This window comes from Juglans regia, chromosome 14, assembly GCF_001411555.2.
Source record: "Juglans regia cultivar Chandler chromosome 14, Walnut 2.0, whole genome shotgun sequence".
Classification (NCBI taxonomy): domain Eukaryota; kingdom Viridiplantae; phylum Streptophyta; class Magnoliopsida; order Fagales; family Juglandaceae; genus Juglans; species Juglans regia.
Genome location: NC_049914.1, coordinates 3365813 through 3382193, shown reverse-complemented (window position 1 = coordinate 3382193; position 16381 = coordinate 3365813). Strand labels below are relative to the sequence as shown.

General features: G+C 35.9%; 2 protein-coding genes across 5 annotated transcripts; both read right to left on the bottom strand.

The window, feature by feature from the left end:
• Window positions 1-7643, bottom strand: LOC109015421 (serine/threonine-protein kinase CTR1-like). Of its 2 annotated transcripts, XM_018997901.2 has the most exons (16): window positions 7154-7643; window positions 6645-6946; window positions 6421-6562; window positions 6025-6128; window positions 5287-5492; window positions 4533-4730; window positions 4369-4409; window positions 3137-3205; window positions 2925-3025; window positions 2715-2799; window positions 2286-2384; window positions 1938-2006; window positions 1687-1818; window positions 878-972; window positions 474-597; window positions 1-379 (listed from the first exon to the last, which is right to left on the bottom strand). In XM_018997901.2, exons 1-15 carry the CDS (start codon window positions 7424-7426, stop codon window positions 498-500), a joined length of 2016 nt encoding a protein of 671 aa, XP_018853446.1. In that variant the 5' UTR covers window positions 7427-7643; the 3' UTR covers window positions 1-379; window positions 474-497. The 2 variants fall into 2 exon arrangements, with proteins under 2 accessions (XP_018853446.1, XP_018853436.1); XM_018997891.2 differs by having other exon boundaries at window positions 1-597.
• A 1168-nt stretch (window positions 7644-8811) lies between these two features.
• On the bottom strand, window positions 8812-12772 carry LOC109015439 (ribosomal protein S14, mitochondrial-like). 3 transcript variants are annotated; one of them, XM_018997917.2, is made up of 3 exons: window positions 12425-12772; window positions 10713-11032; window positions 8812-9407 (listed from the first exon to the last, which is right to left on the bottom strand). In XM_018997917.2, the coding sequence occupies exon 2, from the start codon at window positions 11026-11028 to the stop codon at window positions 10717-10719; it is 312 nt and encodes a 103-aa protein (XP_018853462.1). In that variant the 5' UTR covers window positions 11029-11032; window positions 12425-12772; the 3' UTR covers window positions 8812-9407; window positions 10713-10716. The 3 variants fall into 3 exon arrangements, with proteins under 3 accessions (XP_018853462.1, XP_018853470.1, XP_018853455.1); XM_018997925.2 differs by lacking the exon at window positions 8812-9407 and adding an exon at window positions 9415-10246; XM_018997910.2 differs by lacking the exon at window positions 8812-9407 and having other exon boundaries at window positions 10523-11032.
• Between the last annotated feature and the right edge of the window lie 3609 nt (window positions 12773-16381).

The following is a 16381-nucleotide window of genomic DNA, read 5'->3' as shown; positions in this document are numbered from 1 at the left end:
TGGTGCAGTGATCGAGTTTCTGCATCAAAGGTCTTCCCATCAAACATCAGGGACACAAACAATAGAGTTCTGATCATTGCCATTTGAGGCTTTTGGGTTCAAACATCAAATTAGCTTTTGAAAAGTACAAGACCCAAAACTTGCAAACCATGGCAGTGGATACTGGGTCGTTCTTTGATTTCTCTCTGACAAACTCATCGATATATATATATATATATATATTTTTTCATTTGGGGTTAAGTCAGAATGCCCCCAGGTGAGAGAGCAGGAATTCCAGGCTATGCTTCCTTTTTTAAAGTAGACATTGTCCTCTTAGAAAATAGAAACTGAGATCAGTAACAAACCTATTTTTCCATGAACGCTTTCTGGGGCAGAGGCCCTGAATGATTAGCACAATAAGAATTCTGGCTACTATGAGAGAGAGCATCAAAAGGGCAACGATGCACATGCATGAACGTATATACATATCTTACTAGTGTTCCAGCCCTCTTGATAAATCATGGAATGTGTGCACGAGCTCGCTGAGTTTTGAAATTTATGAGAACTTGCTGCAAAGATTTCATAATTTGCGAGAATGAAGGGCGTTTCCGGGGTTCACTGCAGTATCATCCAGCACAGCATTAGGGGGTAGAGAGAGAGAGAGAGAGAGAGAGAGAGAGAGCAATGCAAAATCATGTGAGTTTATTACCCTATGCGGACCAGGGTTTCACAGACATGAACCCCACTCCATTTCTGAGAGAGAGAAATAGTGAATGATTTCACCTAACAATTGTTATCTTCAACTTTCTTCCTGAGCTCTAAGACCTAGAGTATATTGACCCACTCTAGGCCCTAGAGTTTGGATTCTAAGGAGTGTAATTTGTTATTGTCGACTTACCTAACCCAGCAGGCCTCAATCAAGGCAGCCACTTCACGATTTACAGTGTTTGGAATCTCGAGCCTTTCACCCTTAAAACCGACAGCACCAACAACCTGAAAAGAGGATAAATCATATTTGTTAAGCTACACCTTAACAACAAAATGAGTCACATATATTGGAAAGTCCCCCTATGCTACATATGAAATCAATAGATTCTGAAGATGATTTACAAATCTAGAGCTTAGAATTTAAGATTAAGTTGAGAAAAAAGAAAAAAACTACTTTCTTTTGTTGAATCATTTTGAGAAAGTAAATTTAACTGAGAATTGATCCATAGAGACCTCCAGTGGACTAAGAATTAACAGCATACATAACTAAAGCCATTAAACCTGATGACAATTTAAGCCATTCTGGTAGAAGTATTTTATCATGTTGTGAATGTGTCTTGGGAAGCAGCTTGTCATATTAATATATCACAGAATGGTCACTGTGGTCCTTGTATTTGAATTCAAACAGTCTTGAGAAAATATTACTCATCATATCTAGCACTTCAGTGGCAGCCATCTCTCTGCTAGTTCTAGGAACAGACCAGTTTTAGACAGTGCCAGTCAAATACTCTTTAGTTAGAGATATATTCAATAATCAATACCCTTCACCACTTATAAAATATTTTCCACCCGTTGATGATGTTCTTTTACAGCTAATTTGGTATATTCTTCTTCAAAGACCTTCCTTGTGCCAATGATCAAGTGCACACATGTAAAGACCCAGTTTTTTTCTATAGCTTTACAAATCATTGATTTGCAGCTAGTTAATTGACAAACAACCTGTGGTGCATTTAAATTTCTCCAAGGCTGTTGCAGGGTCACAAGTTCCCACAAGATTACACCAAAGCTGTAAATATCAGACTTCTCATCAGATGGCTCATTACGGAGAACTTCTGGTGCCATCCACTCAGGCTAATACGAAGAAGTAACATAAGTTAGTTTAGTATCGGCAAGTATTCAATGCTTTCTTCAAAATAGAAGATTACTGGAATGAGATAGATAGCAAATTTTAAAGTTTGTAGAGAACTTACAGTCCCTGCAGCTGTTTTGGATGAAAGAAAAGTGTTTGCCTTCAAGCGGGAAAGGCCAAAGTCACCAACCTAGATGATCAAGTATGTCCAAAAACACAAATACAAATTATTTCAGCCCATCTCTCCAACAATATGTGTGTGTGTGTGTGTGTGTGTGTGTGTGTTGATGCAAAAATATGTGTTGATCATTATTGTACCCAGCATGAATATTCATGAGCTTCATGGAGCCATTTTAAAGACCATTGTAGCACATTAGTCAAAAGAAACAAGCAACTAAGAATGCACACTTATGGGGAAAAACGAATTTTCAACATCCAGGGACCAGCACAAATAGTATTTGACAGCAACCTTTACTGTATATGCCGCATCCACCAAAAGATTTGGAGACTTCAGATCTCGATGGACAATAGGAGGTCTAAGTTGATGAAGATAGTTCATCCCCTTTGCCTGTACACATCAATAAATAGCTAAGTCCAAAGAAATTTATAAACTAATGTCTGATGTGAAATGATATGAAATCTTCACCAACAATTATTTCCTTCAGTTGACCCTTGCAAACTATTCTTTTCTGATAAAAAGAAACTCCAAAAACCATGCAAACCATGTCTTTTAACTGATTAAACTCCAAACCCGTGTAATGTGCCCATATCAAACAGATTGGGTAAATCATTAGCACCTTAGAGATGGGGGAGCATTCTCCCAAGACCAAGACCCTTACCACTTAAGCTGACCCTGCAAACTAAAATAGAATACTATCTTGACTCCACAAAGGCATACCACATCATAAGCCATATTTATTCGACGCTTCTCATCCAATATCACTCCAGCATCAGGCATTTTCAAAAGTGTATACAAGCTACCTCTGAAAAGCAAAGCAAATATTATGTTCAGTGACATATGAAACTTATTTCGTAGAATGAATCGCTATTGATATGTAAAAAAAAATTAAAGAATGTAGAAGCAGATCATTTCAGGGAATCTTGATACCTTGATAAGTATTCAGTAACTATGGACAAGTTTGGGGGCTGAGTAACAGCACCCATGAAGAGAACAATATTTGGATGTCGTAAACGTTTCATGGTTGCAACCTAGCAAGCAAAAGTAATGCAGTGAAATCAAAATGAAAGATGTTAAAAACCAGAAACAATAAATACCCAATCATATTAATACCAAAAAAGTAAGAGAGTTACGCATTTTACCTCTCTTAAAAATTCCTTGAAGCGCTCTGCATGGAAATCTTGTTCAATAAGAATTTTGACGGCAACATCCTGCGATTCCCAACCTTAGTACTCGCAAAATGGATATCTTGGTGGCACTTAAATCGTGACAAAAAGTTAATCAAACTATAGAAACTGCCTATAAACAACTAACTCCACAAAAGCACACCGCAGGAGGGGGGTTAAGTAGCATATTGGAAACACTAGCCAATAATTTTCACCACCGCTCCAAATATGAAGCTCAAGTGATAATTATTAACACTGTTTCTCCTAATACAGTGAAGGAGGCAGCAGAACCAGAAATACGGGACTATAAATCAAGGAGGTTTGGTACCATGACTGCTAGAAAGATTGACAACTGACTATATACTTGGGGACCATAGTGCCCAATAGTCCACCCACACTTAAAATGACAAGAAAATCTCGATACCAGACATGAAACAAATTAGTTAAAATGTTCGATGGTGATGAAACCCGAGACATAAAACCTTAAGGACCAATTTATCAAAAAAATGTGAGATAAAAAACAATGAAGTCGGTCTGTAAATGTGGGTGTACTTTTTGCTTAAAGGAGTCAACACTAAAGTAGTTACTTAAAACTTGACCATTTTTATTTTTCCAATGGTTTCCTCAAAACTCAAAAGTACAACTTTTTTTTCTATTTTGAGGGATATTTGGAGATATTTCATTTTGATTGTTAGGTGGATATCTTGTATACTCACTGTGTTCTGGGTTACACCCTTCTTTCTTAATAAAAAGTTTATTTTACCTGTAGAGATAAGGGTTCATCTTCACTTGCTATACTGTACATACCAACCTAAATTCAGATTATTTTCCTTATGATGGTAGAATTACAATAAAAAATAATTATACTTTAGACCCCCCAAACTGCCAACGTCTTTTCACTTGGCACCCTAAACTACAAAGTTCCAATTTGCTCCTTAAACTACTAATAGGTTTAACTTTGCAACCATGGATTATGATCTGATCCTACAAATGATAGACAAATAGGTCACGTGATTATAAAAACACACTCAAAACTATTCAATCTTCAAGGAAGAAAAAAGAACACAGAAACTACATACTCCACTAGCCACAAATCCAAAAGAACTTTCATAACCAAAAGTCATAAAAAAAACTGCTTATTACAAGATAACATCCACCAAAAGATTAAAAAATAAGTAGATAAATCATAAAGGGAAAAAAATGCTTACTGAACTGCGCCAGCTAGCATAATAAACAGTTCCAAAAGAACCTGAAAATCAATGATCATCCTGAGCAGTCCCAAAATATTTACATGATACACATGACATGCATGAACAGAAATGGGAAGGCTTTATAATTAACAACATCAACCAATTTCAGAAATAGCAGGTACCTTTTCCAATTTTCTCCTTTAGAACAAGTTCACTCCATGGGATAACCAAGTCCTCTTCATCAAGATTAAGTATACTTGAACTAACTGATTTACTATCATGGTATTCACTTGTAGTGTGTACAATATTTTTTCTATCAAAGTCACTCATATGACCAGAGACCTTTGAGCCAGTTTTGTCATCTTCATTGAAAGCAGTACCTGTCATAATGGAGACAATGACATTTTAAGATTAGTAAAAAGATCACCACGGTGTCATTTATTTCATCATTCATTGTTAGGTGCAAGCATTTCTTGTATATATAGCATTTTGTTGGGTTGAACATACATGTCCAACACCATTTCAGACAAAGGACTGTATATTTTTTTTGTTTGATCTATTTGTATAACCTTAATATTTTAGAAAAGGATTAAATAAGATAATAGTAATTGTTCAACCCATCAAATCTTATTGACAAAGCACCATACTTAATCTTACTACTTTGACTTTACAACAAATTGCACATCACCCCTTGCACTGATGGGTTGACTAGTTGACAACTACAAACTTCGATGTGGGGGACAACCAGATTTCCAGAGGAACTGTGTTCAAAGGCAGACAACTAATAATAATACTTAGCAACTGGTTGATATGTGTATATGTACTCTGAATTCAAGCAAAAGTTATCTGTATTAATTGAAGTGAATTAAAGCGAAAATGGTCAATGATAACTGAATCAGAAAAGCATGATGCAATGGTACATGCATATAGAATTACCTGAAGAAGCATCGTCAAATTGAAGATGAAGTGGCTGGCAATCGGAGAAATACAGTTTGGCTAGCATACTGGAGTTCTCTGCCCTGGCTTGTTTAAATCTTGGATGACATAATGGTGAAGAGACCAAGATGGAGGATGTACCATTGAGTGAGGAATCTGGCTGGCTTAATGCTCCTGGCATCCCAATCAAATCAACCAAATATTCCCTGGAAAAATAAATGTAAATTCAATTTATTTCTTATTTAAAGGTACTTGAATGCTTTTCTCCGCTCATCTGGCTACACACTAAACATACAAGCTCAAATGAAAAATCATCAAGTCCCGAAGCCTTCTTTATTCTCATCTTTTCCTAGAATAATTCTTCACAAAATATCCACTGTTTGTCCAGTTACTAAGTCTTTTAGTCTTGTGAATACCAGTATTTTCGTACTCGTTACTCCAAGCTCCAAACTCCTCCATCTTAATTGTTAGTCCTTTACTAATGCATTTACATGATATAAAATTTTAAATAGATTATTCCTCATTATTGGATTTTGCATTTCAGTTTATTTCCAATCGATTATACCCAGTTTCCTGCAGAGATTACAATTCTTAAATCTTTTTACAAGTTGATGTTCCTTTCCATTCCTTCTTACTACTACATATAAACTTTGGTAGTTGGCTCATGTCGCCTCGCTTATTGGTTTAAATAGTTCATGCTACTATCATTTATTGAAATATAAGACTAACACAACATACCTTCCAGGGCTAAATTGCACAAGGCAGGAGGCAGATACATCCCTTCTACAGTATTTGCAGCCCTTTGCAATTCGGCATGGTAGGTTAACTATGTCCGCTAGCACCTGCCAAAATTACAATTAGTGTGCAGCGTAATCCTCCAAGACCTTTTTGCAGATATCTGCAGAATGCCAAAATGAGAAATATTTTCGATGATCATCAAAATAATAGTCAAGAAAAGCATTTATGTCAACATCGTTTTTCGTAACAGAAGGATACGAGATAAAAAAACTCGAGGGTACATGTCAATCTTTTTATAAAATACACACACACACACACACATTGCTATAATGAAACAAAATCAAATTGTTGAAGAGTACATCAAACTGCATTAAGGTTGCGACTTGCGAGGATTACTTTAAACATTAACGCACGATGGACACAAAGGCCTACTGATAAGCTTCCAATTGGTTGTATGACAGAGCCTCGGCAGTCTTTCAGAACTTCAAAACTCTCCCCCCAGCGTGCACCCAAATTTTCTTCTGTAGAAGCCGCACCCCTTGTAACGATAACAGAATTTTTTTAAAAGAAAACAATATTCCAATTAAACATTTAAAATCAAAGAGTAGTATGTAGCCCACCCCAATTGATTACAAACAATTATTGCAAGCTGATCAGCCATCTCTTCTATGGGAATCCAGCCACCAGAAAGAATGATTAGCCTATTCTGCAATTCCTTCAAACCAGGATCTCTAGATTTATCGATCAAAACCACTTTGATTGACATATCGTCACGGGGGTCAACGACCTTCAACGATTCAAACGATGGGACCCGACCACTGTCCTGCTCATCAGTACTTAGAGTCCACGCATATGGATCCATCCCATGGATAAGGTAAAAACCATCCGGAATTCTGTCAAAGTATGACAAGCAGCCATTCACCTGGTACACATCAGAATAGAAATCAGAGCCATGACATTCAAGCAAGTAAATGTCGTCTTGATTAAGTTTGTGCGATCGGATTTTCATCCAAACATCAAACCAAGCCGAAATTACAATTTACCTCTACAAAATACCTCCCTAACTCTTACGTACGTAATTCACTTACAAAAAATAAGTGAACCCATAAGCAAGCAAGAAATGAAATACCCAGAATCGATGAGACATAGCCTCAGCAGAAGCAGAAGGCGACGGAGTTCCCCAGTCGCTGGATTTGAAATCCAAGAAATTGGGATCATCGGCACGGGCAGCCTGGGCGGAGAGGCGAAGTGCCAGAGCAAGCTGGAGCTGGTAGCTCTCCGCAGTCTTCTGCGCCCAGCTCCTGAACGAGCCCGTCTCCTTGTAGTGACCCAACACGTCGAAATCCTTCACCGACGACGCCACTGGAGACGTCGATCTCGTGTCAGTGTGATCACCGTACATCTTTTATAAGAGAATCCGGATTCCGTCTTAAGGAATTTGGTGCTCAGTCCTACGCCACTGCCTGAGCTTTAAGCACATTGATTGGAGGGCCGATAAGGACGGGGAAAATTGGGTGGGGGTCCGTTTGGGAATGTCGGCTCGACAAGCATTCGAATTGGCGAGTGGTGGTGGAGCCTGTTTTCCCCAAGGAGCTCTATGCGATGGAGCCAAACTTTAGATGGAATCAGCACATAAATGAAGTAACGTACCGTACGCCCAAATTCAGTGGACGTAATCCGATGGATCCGGGTCCCCATCATTTCAAGAGAGAAGAATCTAGTGCATCTGTCATTATTTATTTTCATACTTAATATTTATAATTTTTTTTTAAATAAGATTTAAAAATATTTTTTTATAAATAATAATAAAATTATTATCTTTCTACTACCAATTTATAATTCTTTTTATATTTAATTTTTTTAAAATTTTTTTATTTTACTTAATGATTAAAGAAGTACTTATTAATAAAATTATATATTTTCTTAATGATTAAATATGTTAAAAAATTACTAAATAAATAATAATAAATAAGTAAATACATTATAAGTAGTAAATAGACACTAGAATAATAGTAACCCTATTGCTACCCACTTTTTATAAGATGTAGAGTAATGAATAGTTACTGATGCATAGAATTTTTCTTTAAAAAAATTCTTGCGAGATAACAGTATAGGCTGGCTTGGTTATACAGATGAGAGTGATGAAATAAAAGTTAAAATTTAAATAAAATATTTTTTTAATATTTTAAAATTTTAAAAAAATTAAATTATTTAAAATTTTAAAAAAATTATAATAATTACATGAGATAATATGAGATGATTTAAAATCCCTCCTTAAATATATATATAAATAATAAAACTATTTATTATTCATCTCTGATTCTCTCTAACACATTTTTTTTAAAGATTATTCCTATCTTACATTTTTATCTGTAACTCCTGCCGTATGCTTTGCTTTTAAATTTATACTAATATTTTAAAGAAAAACTTGTATTAACGTTTTGACCATTTTACAATTAGAATGGGTTTCAGTGATATGTTTATATTATAATTTGTAAATATTTAAATTCTTTAAGAAATCTCGCTCAAATACAGAATCCGATATACCCAAACTGTGTATATATACGATACCTCGAGATAAAGTTTTAAGAAAAATAATATTTACAATTTTATGATGTGCAAATCTCGTAAACTCTCTTTAAAAAAATAGATAAATTTGATATCTATATGAAAAAATTATTTTTTAATATTAGACCCTACTTTTTTCAAAAAAAATACATGAAATTTGTACACTCTGTAACTGTATATAGCATTACTCAATTATTAGCATCAAATTGAACTTAGATGTTTGAGTCTACAGCTCATCCTAAGCCAGTCTTTAGGCCATTAAATATAGATACGGCCTAGAAGATTTACATATAGATACATATCATCAACTGTTACACATTCACACTTATTATTAATAATCTGAAATCATAAGGTTAAATAATCATAAGGTTAGATACGGCCTAATCCTTTTCAGGTTGCAAGTTAGCCAAAACGAGCATGCTTTATACAACAGAGAACCCATTGCACAATCCTTCCAAAACATCATTAAATTTGTTGTGTTTTCCTTTCTGTCTAACAGCTATTTTCCAATCTAGTTTCCTTTGGTTTCTACCCGTCAGAACAGAGCTTTGGAATGCAGTTGGCTGCCACGAACATCAGCTCTGAATATGAGGAAGGACTGCTTCAAATAATTCTACAATCGGATCAGCTACAGGATTCCATGGAGTAATGCTTCTGTTACTCCTGTGGGGGGACCTTGCAGGAAATCATTCTTGCTAATGTGCGTGGTTAGTCTTCTGCCTTCTAATTTATTTATTCTGTCTTCCTGATTCCGAAAAGATAAGATCTTACATCCAAAATGGAGTTGTTGCAATCTGCTTTCCATTTTGATCAATCTAAGTTCAAATAACACAAACACAACGATTTGTTCAAATCTCACTTTCCTTCTTTCAGGCTGCCTGGAAACTTGGCAAATTAAAGAATGGTGTAAAGCATAAAGAGAAACTCCATCAATGTCATTCAGGACCAATCCTCAATGTGACATTTAACACTTCAAGCAAAACACACACAAGTGAATCAGACATCAAACATATTTACCCTTTTAGTATTACTTCCCCATAAATTTGAGAATTGGTACAAAAAATAAGGATACTCGGGGAATCTTAAACTAAACAACCAACTGACCAATATGGAGTCAGATTCGGTGTCAGAGCTACTTCGAAGACATACTTGGTCAAGTTAGACAATGCTATCAAAAGGCAGCATCAGTCCATGTTACACAAGCTTCATCAAAACCAGGTTTTTCATGAAGAAGATACAATGTCATCAAGTTAGCACGAACCACTTCAGTACAGAGAATAAGGATAAAGGTATAAAGGACACATCACTACGATATGAATAGGGTTAAGAATATAGCTCTGCATAGATTTCTGCATTAATTTGCTAAGTAATTGGACCCATGTACCAAAGAATCAATTCTACAAAGAATTCAATTGTATAGGTTTCAAACAATTTGAGTTCCAATTCACACACTTGTTTCAAATAAAACTAGGTAAAAACTCTACATTTTCCTATTCACTGTGATTTTGTAACAGGACAAGCAAATGGAATTTAGTTCAGTGATGTTTTTCATTATGCCCTTTTTGCAAAGGGGAAGATCCAAGTCCAAAGTTACATGCTTCAATCAGTTCTCTACATAGCAATACATAGGAAAGCCTTCCCACTTCCCTGTCTCCTGCATCATATCAAAATCACCGCTTTAATGTAATGGGAAAAAATCGCTGAAATGAGGCCCAGACCAGGTAAACAGATCTAACTCAACCGAGACAGATAACTCAGCTGTGTTCACTCACCCATTTTAACCCCAGTTCCAAGCTTCGAGTTGACTGATTTCAGACATCAAGTTATGATTTTGTAAAATCATTCAGAAAAACATCAGCGAAACCACATCAAATTTCAAGACCAAATGAATTCCACCACAATTCCCATTTGTTATTCTATGTACAGAAAATTCTATGCCAACCCATATGCATTTCACATTCCTGAAACCCATTTTCCAAACATTCAAAACAAAACCAAAAGAATCTCAAAACAGAAGAATTATTTCTAAAATCACCGTAAACAAGCAAATATTTCATTTCAAAAGCACAAATCTCGTTCGATCGATCTAACGGAAGTACAAAATATAATCCCTTCCTTACTTCTCTACCAAGAAGCCTTCTTAATGCCATTGAGAGCACCACGGGAGGCCAATTCACGGAAAACGATACGGGACATCCGGAAGAACTGGTACACGCCGCGAGGGCGACCCGTGAAGATGCACCGGTTTCTGAGGCGCGTGAAGGAGCTGTTTCTGGGCAACTTGGCCAGCTTGTACTGCTGCTGTTCCCGAACCTCTGCGGGGAGATCAGGATCTCTTATAAAGGCCTTGAAAAGCTTGCGCTTTAGCTCAAATTTCGCCGCCATCTGACGGCGTTGGTGGTCGTGGATGTTGCGGTTCTCTTTCTGGATCTCCATTAACCTAGTTGGTTGATCACGACAAAGAAAATGGAGCGTTTATAGCGAGACGGAGATATAGCCCTAATTGGTAGGGATGTAACCGGTCTGGTTTTTTACAAAATATAGGACCGAACCGGTATGTACTGGTTTTGCATTTTTAAAAACCGATTACGCACCGGTTACCCCCCTAAACCGGTACATCTGATTTTATCAGTTTGGTCCGATTTTCCTGTTTTAATTTAGTGAATGCATGAGATTTGTGAGAGAGAGAGAGAGGCATTGAAAGTAGCTAACAATTTAGAACTTGGAACAAATATATGTGTGAGAGAGACCATTAGCTGAAGACAAATGCATGGAATCTGAAACTGCATCAAAAGGATACCTAGCTAGAATATTATTACAGATCATATTCATCACTATATATGAAAGCAGGCGCTCTTGGGGAACAGTACTGTTTATGGATGAGAGCCCAATACAATGCTTGGGAATGTATCCTATCTTAAGAGGTAAAAGGCTGCTTTTTGCCCCCACATTTGCATAAACCTTCTGACAAAATGATATGTTTAGTAAATTTATAAAAAATGATTTAAGAAAGGAATAATAATAGTAAATTTAAGAAACACAAAAATTTTAAAAAGTTTATAATACAAATTCCTAGAAAAGAATATAATATGTTTAGTAAGTTTATAAAAAATAATGATCTTCACTATTTAAGTTAGACAAATAAAGATCCTTAAGAAGATGATTTTAACTGCTTTTTTTTTTTTGTACTTCTAATATCTTGAATCCATCTATGTATGTGAGCAAATAAATCTTTCAAAAGGGCATCCAACTAGTAGGTAGGTTTTTTTTACAATTCAGTAGATGTTTTATTTTTCATTTTTGACTTAGTAGAAATGGGAGATTTCATATTTGGAAGTCATATAAGAGATATGGGACCGAAGGCAATGGAGCAAAGCCACTTGAAAGCTTTCATTCAACTCAAATGCTTAATCAAACATAACAAACAGAGCTTTAGGCTAACGTGGTCCTTAGAAAAAAAACCCTAGGAAGTCCGCAACCCAACCACATCATTGCAGACGCAAGAGTCTCGTTCAACTTGGAAGTATTAGACTTTCTTTGTTGTGTTTGAAATCGAAATCGACAACCCAAAGTAAAATAGTTTCTCTGTTCTGCTTTCTTTTAAGTTTTAACAACTGGGAGCATATGTCTAAACAATCTTGACCTAAAAGAAAGATGCACAAAATTGTATAGGAATTAAGTCCAACGAGCAACACCTAGACGAAAATTCTCAAAGATGTCCAAAGTTCCCATTTAACCAATAAACCTTTGAAACAAAAAAGTTCCCATAACAATTAAACCAACGGAGATAAAAAATGATATACACATCCGAGATTGTTCCAAGAAAAATTACCGCCGAAGACAGGGAGAAGTGAGAGAGGGGCTGCCGGCTGCGTGAGAGATGGGAGGGCTGCGTGAGACGGTGAGAGACAGAGAGGGCAGCGCAGCGTTGAGAGAGGGGCCGAGGTGCTGTGTGTGCTACGGGAACGGCTCGAGAGGTGAGGCCGTGAGGGGAGGTGCAACGGCGAGAAAGCGGGTCAGTGTTTCTGAGGGGGCGACGGAAAGATGGAGGGGACTCGGGCTGAGGGGGAGACGGCGAGATGTGCACAGTGCAACGGCGTGGGCCGTGGCCGCGTCAGTGGGCAGAGATGCAGGGAGGCTGCGAGGCAGAGGGGCAGAGTGAGAGAGTGAAGAAGAGAGGGACGGGTCTTAGGGTTTGGGAGACTGGAGGTGCAACGGCGCCGTTTAGTAATAATATCAAAATTATTACTAGTAGTCTAATTAGACTAAACTCTTATGCTATAAGTCTATAACTATATCAGTAATTTTATATAAGTATAACTATAGTATATATTAGATTATTAGTAATAGAGTAAATATTAGTATTAGTTATAGCTATATAATATATTAGACTATTAATATAGTTATGTATTAGTATTAATTATAATAATTTAATATAACTATAACTATAGTTTATATTAGACTATTAGTATGACTATATATTAGTATAGCTATATATTAGTATTAGTTATAGTAGAGACTGTAGAGCATGTGTTGTGGGGTTGTTGTGCTGCATCTGATGTATGGCTAGAGTTCTTTGCTTCCATTCAAAAGTGGCATGGGCTAGATAAGGATTTCCCGATGCTATGGGATTTTCTATCTAAGAGAGTTTATGCAAATGAGCTGGAATGGATGGCTGTCACTATGAGGGATTTATGGATGCACAGGAACAGATTTGTCTTTGAACAAACATTTACGAATCCAAGTCAACTAATACAAGGGGTAAGGAGATGTTTGGAGATGTTTCAGCAATCTCAAAATGAGTCTAGTGTAACAGTTCTTTCTCAGGGTGTGGTGAGAGAACATGTTAGATGAAAGGCACCAACAGATCCCAGTGTAAAGCTGAATTGAGACGTTGTTGTGGACTTAAAAAATAGCAGAATGGGGGCTGGTATCGTCATTCGAGATTCCATGAGAGAAGTTAAGGTTTCTCTATGTGTGAGTAAGATGGGTGTCTTTAAGCCAGTTGTGGCCGAGATTTTGGCTTTGTCGAGGGCAGTGGAATTGTGTGTGGAGTTGAATATGACTAATGTCATTTTTTAAGGAGATGCGCTGGCTATGGTGCAGGCTGTTAACAGCAGTGAAGACATGTGTTCCTGGTATGGACACTTGATTAATGATATTAGAACATTATTCGTTAATAGAGAGGGTTGGGATATTATACATGATCATAGGGAAGGTAATAAGGTAGCTCACAAATTGACTACATTGGCCTTATATTTTATAGAGGAAGTAGTCTGAATTGAGGAATTCTTTGAGGAAGTGCGAAGGGAGTTGATATTTGACACTCTTTGTAATTGTTAACTTATGAAATGAAGTATAAGTTTTATAGTAGTAAACAAAAAAAAAGTTATAGTGATTTACTATAACTATATTGGTATAACTATAGTTTATATTAGACTATTAGTATTAGAATAAATATTAGTATTAGTTATAGTAATATAATATATTAGACTATATAATAGTATTAATATTATACATTAGTATACCTATATATTAGTATTAGTTATAGTGATTTAGTATAACATATAGTTACAATATAAATTATAATGAATACCATGATAAAATCAAATGCTTACCGTGATTACCACAGAATATTCATCCCTTATATTGCATTAATATATATATATATATATATCTGTCGAACCTAAAAGGAAAAAAAATATATTTTTAAGCTGGTGTGTGCACTTAATAAAGTATTGAAGATTAAATTTAAAATCTTAATATATAAAAGATATTACTATTTAAATGATGTAAATGATGTTGCCTATTAAGAATAGAATAATTCATAAAAATCGGAGTTTATAATTTTTCACCACGTGTCCATACAAGGAGAAGTTTCACCAAAATCCCATGCACCGATTGATGGATAGAGCAAAAATTTCAATGTGGAGGGAAGACGGAGTGGCGGCAAAAGGCAAACCATTATATGTGGAAGTGAATCGCAGAAGCTTTAAAACCCTCCCAATATTTTAATCCAACACGCCAACTCTCACACTGTCCCTCTCGATCGGCAATCTCACGTGTACGATCAATGATTTTTGCAGATCAGAAATCATGCTTCACCTTCGTCTACACTCCAAATGTAAAACGGTACGCTTGCTGTTTCAGAGTTTGATCTGAAATCGCCATTTAGAAACCGTAGCTCTAAAGTTTGCATTATGCTGCTTATGTTCTTTTTATCGCGTTTGCTTTATCGAATTTTGGTTGCTTATAATTCTGAGGAAACGAAGGAAAGAAAATTACGAGTTCACGTTCACGTTCACGTTCACCGTCGTTTCCGGTAATAATTAAAAAGAGAGAGAAGAAAATCGGAAATTTTGATTAAATGTTCTCGCTTTGTGCTTGACCTGTTTGACATAAGGACTTTTCTTCTCTGGCCCCCGAACTGATGAAGAATCTAAGTTTCAAGGTTTTAGTGTCATTTATTTTCCACATTCTCTTAACAACTAGACAGAGTACATCGGAATATCCTCCTTCATTTCTTGTGGTGCAATTTCGTATGTTATCTGATTATAAGTCTGTTGATGGCCGAGTCGATCACATCACCTTGTTTGTTTTGATATGGAAGGAGTGTGTGTTTGCTGCGGTATTTTGCTTAATTGCGCAGATCAATTTCTGACAGGTTGTTTTAAGACTATAACTAATAAATTACTAAATGGCTTCGATTAATTAACTCAAATAACTTCTTATAAGAGTGCATTGTGTACTTATAAAAAAAAAAAAAAACTTCCTAAAGCACATTGCGATCAAGTTTTATTAGGTCCAATAGTGTCAAATTTTCATATATCACTCTTGTGATGGTGCTCGTTACACGGGTCTAGGGTTTAACCGGGTACAACACTTGTATTTGCATGCTCTGTGGTTTAATTGGGTATAAGGCTTGTGTCTGCATGGTGTCCGGAGTTCCTATTCGTCAAAAGAATTTTCATAGATGACTTTTACTTTTATATTTTGGTGAATTATCTGTATCTCTTACTGGTATTCAGGTAATGGATGATGGATACCGGCAGAAATTCACGAATAGTGTTTTAGATGCATTTGTCTTGTTCATATGATAGTTTTTTGTATAGATTATTTGATTATGGTTCTTCTAGGTTCTCGAAGATGTTAGATTCCATTTTTCTAGATTTTTTCTAGCTTCTATTGTAGTTGGACATCTCTTGTTAGTCATACCATGATTATGTATCAATTCATGGGCAGATATGTGTTAACAACCAGTTAGACACGACATTATCGTATAATTGAGTTTTTTGAGAAGAGAAGTAAAAAATGAATGTTTATTTTAGCTCCAGGATGGAATCATGATATGAGGTGATTGTCACGTAATTGAGCTCTGTATTGCAACAAAGGTTTAATTAAGCTACAGGTTTATTGCAAAATTTTAAGCAAACTACCACTTCGGATTGTATGATTCATTGATTCATCTCATACGATGTGGAGCCTAATGTCCCATCTAATTTGGATGGATGACTGTTAAATTTTCACATATTAGTCTTTAACATTATAGCAAGCATGATGTTGATGCACTGATATATTATACTGATTTTAAGGATGATAATTTCTTTAACTTTGTATTGGTCATCATACGAATTGATGAGATATCTCGAAGACACTGGAATCATAGGTATGTGACTAAATTCATGAACAAAGAATTTAATAAGCATTATTGGGATGATTGTGTAATGCCGAAATGCATTTGTGTTGCTAAGTTGTGTGGGAAGCATTTGATGTTGCAATACGTTATACA